This window comes from Periophthalmus magnuspinnatus, chromosome 3, assembly GCF_009829125.3.
Source record: "Periophthalmus magnuspinnatus isolate fPerMag1 chromosome 3, fPerMag1.2.pri, whole genome shotgun sequence".
Lineage (NCBI taxonomy): Eukaryota > Metazoa > Chordata > Actinopteri > Gobiiformes > Gobiidae > Periophthalmus > Periophthalmus magnuspinnatus.
In genome coordinates, this window is record NC_047128.1 from 34,948,795 (window position 1) to 34,958,919 (window position 10,125).

General features: G+C 37.7%; 2 protein-coding genes across 2 annotated transcripts; both read left to right on the forward strand.

Annotated features, from left to right (window-relative positions):
- Positions 1-2: 2 nt before the first annotated feature.
- mphosph10 (M-phase phosphoprotein 10 (U3 small nucleolar ribonucleoprotein)) lies at positions 3-3,805 on the forward strand. The gene is made up of 11 exons (XM_033985113.2): positions 3-147; positions 503-1,181; positions 1,254-1,426; positions 1,620-1,785; positions 2,132-2,273; positions 2,347-2,414; positions 2,499-2,636; positions 2,713-2,823; positions 2,958-3,065; positions 3,241-3,471; positions 3,555-3,805. The coding sequence occupies exons 1-11, from the start codon at positions 62-64 to the stop codon at positions 3,702-3,704; spliced, it is 2,052 nt and encodes a 683-aa protein (XP_033841004.1). The 5' UTR covers positions 3-61; the 3' UTR covers positions 3,705-3,805.
- Positions 3,806-4,126: 321 nt separating this feature from the next.
- ist1 (IST1 factor associated with ESCRT-III) lies at positions 4,127-8,058 on the forward strand. The gene is made up of 10 exons (XM_033985124.2): positions 4,127-4,221; positions 4,753-4,853; positions 4,952-5,132; positions 5,209-5,296; positions 5,367-5,450; positions 5,520-5,630; positions 5,706-5,891; positions 5,986-6,087; positions 6,450-6,495; positions 6,572-8,058. Exons 2-10 carry the CDS (start codon positions 4,766-4,768, stop codon positions 6,736-6,738), a joined length of 1,053 nt encoding a protein of 350 aa, XP_033841015.1. The 5' UTR covers positions 4,127-4,221; positions 4,753-4,765; the 3' UTR covers positions 6,739-8,058.
- Positions 8,059-10,125: the final 2,067 nt, after the last annotated feature.

A 10,125-nucleotide genomic window follows, 5' to 3' on the forward strand; every position in this document is an offset into this window, starting at 1 on the left:
GCGCATGAGTTTGTAGTCGGACCTGTTTACCTGCGACACCACGAGCTACACATGTGGAAAAATGGCTAGTGGCGAGTGGAAAAGCGTGTTGGAGGCTTGTGTAAAGAGAGTAAATGTCAACACGACACACTTAGAAAAATTTCTTAGGTAAGTGAAACGTCTTTTGGTTTTTAACAGCAAAATCTATTCTAAAAGTGATACAGTTGTAAAGCAAATCAATACATCTGAGTAGTAGCCTAGCTAGCACAGCTTTGAAGCATCCAGGTATGTTTCTTTGACAGCATGTTATTTATTGGAAGGAAGTTCTTTTCATGAAACTATATTTTTTATTAAATTCCAGTATTTCCTCTTTAGTTGGAAATGACACCCAGCACCCAGAATTAATGAGCTGGTGTTTGTATTTTTGTTTGCAACTGTCATCAATGCAACTATCACCATAATGCTAGATTTGTGGTAACATGACAGTAAACCACCTCACTCATTATTCATTTGTCTTTTCTAGTCTTCAAGATGACGTGGCTGCAGACTTCACTTCAATAACAAAGAACCTTTATGACCTTCAAAAAGCTCATGAGCCTGAACATTTTAAAGGGAGTCCACTGGTGGAGTTGGCTGTGAAAGACTTTGATGAGGAGCAGATCTGGCAGGAGCTGGAGCTACAAAACGATCCTGCTTTGCAACAATTTGAACAGTTTGTCGAGAATATTGTGTCCAATGAGACTTTAAGTTTGTTTGAGGAAGAGGAGGATGAGGAAGATGAGGAGGAATTAGATGAAAGCGAAGCGTCTGATGATGAGGATGCAGAAGAAGAGGAGGAGGATGAAGAGGCAGAGGAGTTGACAACGCAAAAAACTAAGAAAAAGACTCATGATAGTGCAGATGAATATACAGAGGATGAATCTGATTTAGATTTTGATGTGGATGCTCTGGAGAAAAGAGAAACTCTTAAGAAAAAGACTGATGGAAAACAGTCCAAATCACGGGGGATTCCCTCTGAAGTTGATGATAAGTTCTTTAAATTGTCAGATATGGAGTCGTTTCTTGATGATATGGATAAACAGGAAGGAAAGGACAATGACAATGAAGACGATGTAGACTATTTTCGAGACTTACCATCAGATGAGGAGGATGAGCTCAATCTGGAGCAAATGGTTTCGTCCAAGAAGAAAAACAAAATCAATGTATGGGCATTTATATTTGTTTTTCAAGCAAAATTGAAAAGTAAATAACTGTCATAACCTTTAATATTTTAGGTAAAAAGTTCCAGGAATCTTAAGTACAACGATTATTTTGATTCTGTGGAGGGAGAAATGGCAAAAGCAGATGTCGATTCAGAGAATGATGACGAAGAAGAAGAAGAAGAAGAAGAAGAAGATGATGATGATGAATATGAAAGTGATGACGTAGAGGAGGAAGATGATGACAAGTAAGAAGGACATATTTAATACTTTAGTAGTGTTTTTTTGCATGGCATAGTTTGGTAATGCATAGATAAGGCATAATAGTATTTATTTTAAAGTTGTTTTTTTAGTCCAGTCTCTGATCTCTGCATATTCTTGTAATGTCTCTACTTCTATCTTATTCTAAAAATGTATACATTTTGGTTTTTCAATTACTAGGAATGAGAAGCAAAAACAATCCAAGAACAAACAGAAGAAAGTGATGTTCAACCTTTCTGGGGATGATGAAAGTGAAGGGGAGGATATGGAGGAAATATTTGGTGGAAAATCGACCGACTCGGCCAAAAGTGAATCAAAATCATCATTTGAAAAGAGACAAGAGAAGGTACTAACAACCAATGCACTTCATCTTTTGTGTCATGTAAAATAGCTCATGTTTCAGAGCACTGGTGCCATAACAATTAACAATTCATTTATAAATATTATATTTTCTGAATGGTCGAAAATACTCAAAATAACACAAATGCACCAAGCTGACACCTATGAATATTGAGGCTTTTAGTTTCTGTAATAATCAAATTGGTTGTCTTATTATGTCCTGTTGTAAAATGTACTGTGGTAGTTATGGAAGGAATTTGTTACTTTAAGATTCTGCTCTTTTTAATTAACTTGGAGCTTTAAACAATAACCATTAGTCTAATTGTTGTTGAACCAATGAACTGTTTGTGTAGATGTCCGAGAGAATTAGTGAGCTGGAGAAAGCAGCACTGGCAGAAAAGCCGTGGCAGCTGACAGGAGAAGTATCGGCTCAGGCACGCCCAGAGAATAGCATGCTCGAGGAGGACGTCGACTTTGAGCAGTCTTCCAGGATGGGTCAGTTGAAATAGACATTATTTTTAAGCATCTACCTTTAGCTCTATCTAATTGCTGTTGTAACCCTTTTCAGCCCCTGCAATCACAGAAGAAACTACTCTCCAACTTGAAGACATCATCAAACAGAGAATTAAAGATGGGGTTGGTGTTAACTATTTTAATTGTATTTAGATTTGAACTTTTGCACCTGACTTAACTTCTAATGCAATTTTGGCTTCATTAAAGGCTTTTGATGATGTGGTCCGCAAAGAGAAACCCAAAGAGGAAGTGTTTGAGTACAAGAAAAGGCTAACCTTGGATCATGAGAAAAGTAAACAAAGCTTAGCAGAAGTCTATGAACAAGAATATATCAAGAAGATCCAGGTATTTATTCTCTTCATAATATACAGTATTTCAATGTGTAGTCTTTTGTGATCCTAAATATTTTAATACATTTTAGCAAAAGACGGAAGAAGAGGAAAATCCAGCTCATGTAGAGATTGAAAAGCTCATGGACACACTTTTCCTTAAGTTAGATGCTCTCTCCAACTTCCACTTCACTCCCAAACCAGTAAGTCTTGTACCTGTATAAATCTTTGAAATCTAAACTATGCATTACATAGACTCAAAATCTTTTCATCACATAATTTGCTCTATGTATTATACAGCACTGGGCTTATTTATTCTGTGTTTTTTTGCTTTCAGTCTGTTCCAGAGGTTAAAGTTGTTTCTAACTTGCCTTCTATTGCGATGGAGGAGGTGGCTCCAGTCAGTGTCAGTGATGCCACATTACTTGCTCCAGAAGAAGTAAAGGTAAGTTTATGTAAAAAAAAGGCATTTTTTATGCTTTCTAAGACAAATACAAATATCATTTCTGTTTTATAAAGATTCCTAAAGATTCATAAATCTTCATAATATAAAACCTGAATAGTGGCAGTGTGAAAATGACCCAAGTGTTGTGTTTGACAATGTTTTACTTCACTCATAGGAAAAGAACAAGGCAGGTGATATGCTGGGGGCCACTGAAAAGACCACAACAGATAAAAAGCGTGAGAGGCGTCAAAAGAAAAAGGTGAAGCGTCTCAAAATTCAAGAGAAAGAAAGAAGACAGAAACTCAAAGAGGCCCAACAAACAGGAGAAAATAAGAAGCCATCTAAGGCCAAAGTCACTGAAGATTTGAAGAAACTCACAAAGGGCGGCAAAGCTACACTGCTGAAAGTAGGAGCCTAATACTTTTATTGTCTGTGGCACATTATTATTATTATTTTTTACACTTCATTAACTTTGTGTTTGTGACTCAGGATGAAGGAAAAGATAAAGCTCTACGCTCCTCTCAAGCCTTCTTCTCCGAACTCCAGGATCAAGTCAAAAGCCAGATCAAAAGTGCAAAAGACCAGTCATCAAAAAAGAAGAAACACAAAGAGGTGTCTGCGAGCAAGCTCAAGTTATAACAGACAGTTTATAGTTGTTTTATTGTACAGTTTTTTTTCTTTTTATGATGAAAGTATTGTTATATCATCCTGTTCAAAATATAAATGTCTCATTTGCTATCAAAATGAATTGTATTTTTATTATTATTGTTCTTGATGGGAAAGTGGAGAAGCAATAGGCCAATAATATAAAATTACACAACAGGGATTTGTTGGAGGATATTAATGTCTGTAACCTCCTGTTTTGAGATGGTTAAGACAGAAACTACTACTACTTCATAAATAATCTTATACTTCACAGCTGTGATACCAAATACAGCCTTTGTTAATACGGTAAAAGGATCATGTGAATAAAAAGATTTTGGGAAACGCCTGAGAATTGATTGACGTGCGCAAACCCCGCCCACTGGGGAAAAATCCCACGACGTCACCCTCATCACGCACATCACGCACAACGCGGAAGTGAACTCGGCCAAAACACCAAACACTGACCGAAACACCCAGAAAAGTGGTCTTTACATCTGCTCAGTAGCTCCTGGTAAGTCCTTTTTCTTTTAGTAATTATATTTCACAAGTGGTTAGTTGTTATGCTCGTGTATGTTTTCCCGTTTATCAAGTTTGTGCCTGTTGTTTTGCCGCTAGCTTTGTAGAGGCTAAGCTAACAGGAACCATGACAGAAGAGACTGAACAAAGCACTGGTTCTTTTCTTTAAAATGCTCCAGTGTGACAATAATGAGGCAGGGACCCTGGTTTACAAGCGGACAGATCTACTTCACTTGTTTAGGATGTGTTAGGAAGGTTGACACGGCTGTATTTCTGTCACAAATGTTCACAGTGACATATCCTGCCCAATGCGTCTGATTATAACTGCAACATTAACGTTTCATGTTATAGTCGATTCAGTCATATGTTGTCGTGTATTTAAAGTCTTGCCTGATTAAAATACTGAATATAGGGTTATTTAGTGGCTGTAGTAACGTAGTGGGTTTGGCATGTCCTGCTCACATGATCCAGTGAGTCATCTGGGGCATGGAGTGATGTTTATCTTCTCACTTCTCTCTGTTTACAGGTAGACTGATAAAATGCTTGGTGGAGGGTTTAAAGCTAATAGGCTGAGTATCAATCTAAAACTTGCCATCAGCAGACTGAAGCTTCTGGAGAAAAAGAAAAGTAAGTATTGTTCATTTATGATCATGTATTTTGTCTTCTGTAAACAGTACCCAGGTGCCCTTTATTTCAATGTATACTTGTGTCATTTTAAAATAAAGCTGAACTCGCTCAGAAGGCTCGGAAGGAGATTGCCGATTACCTGTCGTCAGGTAAAGATGAGCGGGCGCGCATCCGTGTGGAGCAGATCATCAGAGAGGACTATCTGGTGGAGGCTATGGAGATCCTGGAGCTGTACTGTGACCTGCTCCTGGGTCGATTTGGCCTCATCCAATCAATGAAGTGAGTTAATCTTTTTATTCTCTGCTCTTTGTTCTGTCTTATTCAGAGTCTTGCATTATTTTGTTGATATTTTCAGAGAGCTGGATCCAGGCTTACAAGAGGCAGTTTCTACTCTCATCTGGGCAGCCCCTCGCCTTCAGTGTGAAGTGGCTGAATTAAAAACTGTAAGGCCAATGTCCAAATGTACAATATACAATGTATCTTGTTGACTTTAATGCTGATATCCTCTTTCAGGTATCTGAACAGCTGTGTGCAAAATACAGTAAAGAGTATGGGAAGCTGTGCAGGACAAATCAGATTGGAACTGTCAATGAAAGGGTGAGTTATTGTATAGTGTGTGTTCAGTTCTGTTTTACTTTGTCTCATCGACATCTGATCTGTTTCCAGTTGATGCACAAAATGAGTGTTGAGGCCCCTCCTAAAATCCTCGTGGAGCGTTACCTGATCGAGATCGCTAAGAACTATAACGTGCCATATGAGCATGATGCCGTGGTCCATGTGAGTGTTCAAATGAAATCCCAAAGATGAATAATGTTTTTCACACATTCATGTATTTTAATAATTCTCCAACAGTCGCAGGTGTGCGCTGCGGAAGAGGCTGATCTGATTGATGTGCACAATGACAGAAAGGGAGGCGGAGGAGGTGGTGGTGGCGGCGGCGGCGGCTTCACTGCTCCAATGGCTCCGATGCCCATGGCCCCGATGCCTATGACCATGCCCATGCCCACAGCCTTCAACTATCCTGCAGCCAAAGGAGCTGTAAGGGCTTCTGTGTGGCACATCTCAGTCAAATGATCATTCAGCTGTATTGTTAACTCATTTTAAAGATGTCCATTATATCTTTTTCTTCTAGCAACCATTCAATGCCCCTGTTGGGAACTACAACAACTTCCAGCCTCCCATGGGAGGAGGGCAGCCCCCTCAGCTGCCCACTTCTCCCCCCACATATGAGTCCGTAAGTGACCGCCCCGTCCCCATGCCCTCTTCCCGTTCCTACAGCTGGACAAACGGACAGGGCACCACTCAGGGAAGAACAGTTTCTTGGTGCTTTACCTGTCGTCTAAACCTGTGTACTAATAACTAATAATTGACTTTTTGGAATATCATAATGTCATGATCAGATTTGAGCAGCATTAGATTCATATTAGTATTAACATCCCCTGCAGTTCCACTAGAGCCTTGATGTACATTTCATTCTCACCGAAGCTATTCAGATTCTTATGTTTAACCTTTTATGACCAAGATACTGCAGCATAAACACTAACCTATTAAATAAAAAAAGAAAAAATATGAAAATTGACAGATTTTGTCTTTTAGATTGATGACCTAAATGACAATTCCTCTGCCCCTTCGCAGGCTGTTGGTAAGTAGCTCTTTAAGCGTACGATCATCTTATTCTCACTTGTGTCTCACTTGTGGTTTATTTCTGTTTTTAACAGCCTCTGGTCCTTCCCCTCCTGGATTCGACAGCAATGCTTTGCCAGAGCTGCCTTCAGTTCCCGACACTCTCCCCACGTCTTCATTTGGTGGAAAAACAACTTCCTCGGACGACATTGATTTTGAAGATTTGACACGAAGGTTTGAAGAGCTCAAGAAGAAGACCTAAATGGTTTGCAAACTCAAGCAGTTATAAATAGCAAAATAGAACATATTTAATCTTGTCAGTTTGTTCTTTTTTTTTTTTTTTACATAAATCTGTAATCTTACCTCATCTAAACCAAAATGACCATTTAACTGAAAGGGGTGGTGGCCTATCTAACCTTGTCAAACGCTATCAAGGCAGTATCAGTCAGAGGTTATATTTTAATTAGCACATTAAAAATTAAGAATCATTGTTAATCGTGACACAGCTGATCCATTAATTCAAAGTATATTCTCATAATTTTATACTACACCTGTGTGGTAATGTATTTTCTTTGTGTTATTTGGGGTTTTCCCTTCTCATTTTTTTTTTTTCCATGCCTTATTGTCCTTCACTCATGGCGTCGCTGTGATTCATGCTACAAACTTGACTGGTTCAACAGGTTTAGTTGTCTCGGGTAGATTTGTTCTGAACTCTCTTTTACCATGATTTAATGTTGAGATCATTGATGACATAATGCTCAATATACCTGAATAGCAAAATACAATGGTAGTGACATTAAATTGTGTCTCAGTAAAAAGCACTCAAATGTTTTACAAATAAAGTGAACATTTAGTTACGGAGTTAAGGTGGTGGAATGCAGTCGAAACTGTCAAGGTATGAAGTGAACAGTGGTCTGTACATAAGAATTTAAAGCATAATCATAGAAGAAGAACTCGTCGGACTAGCGAAATCCTGATTACATGTTAACCCATTTACTTGTGTTATGGAAAGTCACACTCCATAGGCTGACATTTCAAAATATTTAAGTAATTGTGTTGCTTATTTCAATGTCACAATTACAAATACCTTCACTTTTGCACTTCTGACTCAATATGTTTATCGTAAAAAGTAAAAAAAAAAAAGGCTCTATGATGATTGAAGTCTGCATGTATAACTACAGTATGTGCCCCACTGCATTTGCCTTAGTTTCTCATTGAGGCCTTGTTCATTTTTAATACGCATTTTAATGTATTTAGTCTACAAATGGCTCTTTTAAATTTGCCCCAAGTTAGTAGAGTGCAAACATGCGACAGTACATTCGGTCGCTGATGTCACGCTCTGATCTTGCCACGCCCATGTGCTTGCATTGCAAATGAAAAGTGGCTCTGATGGGATTGAGTTTTCTCAGGAAAGGACACAGTAAACAACATCCTAAACTCTGCGTACCATTTGTTTTTAACATGTTGTAAAGAGCGATGAGATTATCCACACTACAGAACTGTGACCATGCTGTCTTTTCTATCTGGGACTGTTCTTTCATACTTACAACTACAGACACACAGTGGTGTCTTATTGCAAAAACACAAGAGATGTAAAGCGAAAAGTTTAATAAATACTACATCAACTTGAATATGAGTGGTTAATCTTTGTTGCTTCAATGTACGACTAAGAGACCAAAGATAAACGTGACATATTTAAACTCAAATGAATAAAGTTTGGATATTTCAGTGCTGATTTTGCGATAAATTTTGCTGGTGGATGATCTTTCTCCTGCCTTTTCCATAGTTAGTCCATTTGTTATTGCCTTTAATCAATCACAGTGAGGTCGCCTCTCCACCGATCTGATCTGTAACTTGACCTGGTGATGTCATCTGGTAACTGAAAGAGGTCACGGACGGCATAATTTAGAACAGGATTACTTTTATTTAATGCTAATAATGAGGATGGCAATAAGGAGAGCAAGTAATACTGGATAAAGCATCAGCTCTTTGTAATTGTGGTAAATGAATCCATCTGATCTGTATCTTAAAAAATATTCTTTCTTTAATTTCAGCCAGTTTATTCGTAGAAGTACTTATTTTTCTGTCCCTAAGAAATTATTTTGCCTTGTGTGCTTTACTTATAGTGAACAGCAGGTGTCCTTGTTGTCAAATAAATCCCAGAGTCTCATTGCGTTGCCCTTTAAAACCGATAAAATACTGAAAATATCTTATCTAAATCCATTCTCTGCCCTGTTTCAATCTGTAAGTGCAGCTACACAGTCAATATACGGTCAGTAAAGAGCATGTATGAAGAAGACAGAGATTTGGGGCGTGTTTTTGCTTTGAATTTATCATCTCATGTAATTTTTTTAAGTGATAATGAAGCACGAATAAAAGTTCTGGTTTCCAATGAGAAATGTGAGACAGTGCACATTTAATTTAACGTATAGATACAAAAATACTGTGTAACGTTTGGTGATATTTGTTTGTTCCTATGGGGGTTTTATGGTGTTTCCTGCAGTGTCCTGGCCAAGTTACAGGTCAGATCTGTGGAGAGGCTAACCCGCTCACAGTAAGACAGTGTTTTTCAGCGATGCAAATATGTGTAATTGAACAAATGCAAGTTTAATGCTATATGTGGCACAGGGAAACAGTTTTCATCTCCATGGAGACGAGTAGACCTCAGTAATCACCAGCTCCTCTTCATCGTCAGACTGAAGGGAAGTATCTTTAGATTGAATGTGGCTATTGTGTCCGCAGAAAAATATGCAAAAGATCTTCTACTTTCATCCATTTTCTCTTTAGTATATGTTTTTTTATTTAAGGGTTTTATATGCTCCCTCCACATGTGAAGTCACGTCAGCTCTTTGTTGAAATAACCATCATTATCTTTGTGAAGCCGGAAATTTCAGAGATAATAACTTTAGAAATGTGGTGAATGAACGCTCCTTTTTGAAGAATAACTGCATCATGACCGCCTTTTACGCCACAGTTGTTCAAGCAAATCACTGTGGGTCAAGGTCGAAACATTCATGTGAAATAAAATGGATTTCTCTAGTTTCAACACATAATGATAACACTTTGGAGGAATGCGCTGGTTTTGTGTAGGGCTTAGTCACAGCTACATATTATTAAAGATATTTCGAATATTAGTCCCATGATTCATTTGAAAAATAAGTAAAAGCTGTCATTTTGTTACACCAATCAAACAGTTTCAAGTAATTTCCCTTGTGGATTGTTGAGATTGTGATGAGGGGCATAAATGGAAAAAAAACCAAACATATTGCATTATAGTCCTTCCCCAGTGACATTTTTAAAGTACAGTTTTCTATTAAAAGGATTAATCTTGGACAAAACCATCAATCAAAGCAGAAGATTGATTAAAAAAAAGAAAAAAAGTTAGAAAAATGCTAACTCCAGGCTCTGTACAAAGAGGATATATATGGTTCTGGTTAATTATTTTCCATTGGGATATTTGTCGTCAAGTTGTTTTGTGGTTAACGTCGCCTAAATGCTAAAAAGAAAGTCATCAAAAGTCTAATCAGAATCAGAGTTTATTGCCACATGTAACTGAACTAATTTCACAAACTGGGAAATGGCTTCAGTGAAATTCAGCAACTTAAAACAAAGTATAATTATAGTAAAATATATAATAAAATAAGGTATA

What these genes read in the sequence shown, in the direction of transcription:
- ist1 (XM_033985124.2), top strand. Translation starts at nt 4,766, where the DNA reads ATGCTTGGTGGAGGGTTTAAAGCTAATAGGCTGAGTATCAATCTAAAA. An exon ending in GCTTCTGGAGAAAAAGAAAA is followed by an intron (nt 4,854 to 4,951) that starts GTAAGTATTGTT and finishes TTTAAAATAAAG; the next exon opens with CTGAACTCGCTCAGAAGGCT. An exon ending in TTGGAACTGTCAATGAAAGG is followed by an intron (nt 5,451 to 5,519) that starts GTGAGTTATTGT and finishes ATCTGTTTCCAG; the next exon opens with TTGATGCACAAAATGAGTGT.
- mphosph10 (XM_033985113.2), top strand. Translation starts at nt 62, where the DNA reads ATGGCTAGTGGCGAGTGGAAAAGCGTGTTGGAGGCTTGTGTAAAGAGA. An exon ending in GAGGAGGAAGATGATGACAA is followed by an intron (nt 1,427 to 1,619) that starts GTAAGAAGGACA and finishes TTCAATTACTAG; the next exon opens with GAATGAGAAGCAAAAACAAT. An exon ending in TGAGCAGTCTTCCAGGATGG is followed by an intron (nt 2,274 to 2,346) that starts GTCAGTTGAAAT and finishes AACCCTTTTCAG; the next exon opens with CCCCTGCAATCACAGAAGAA.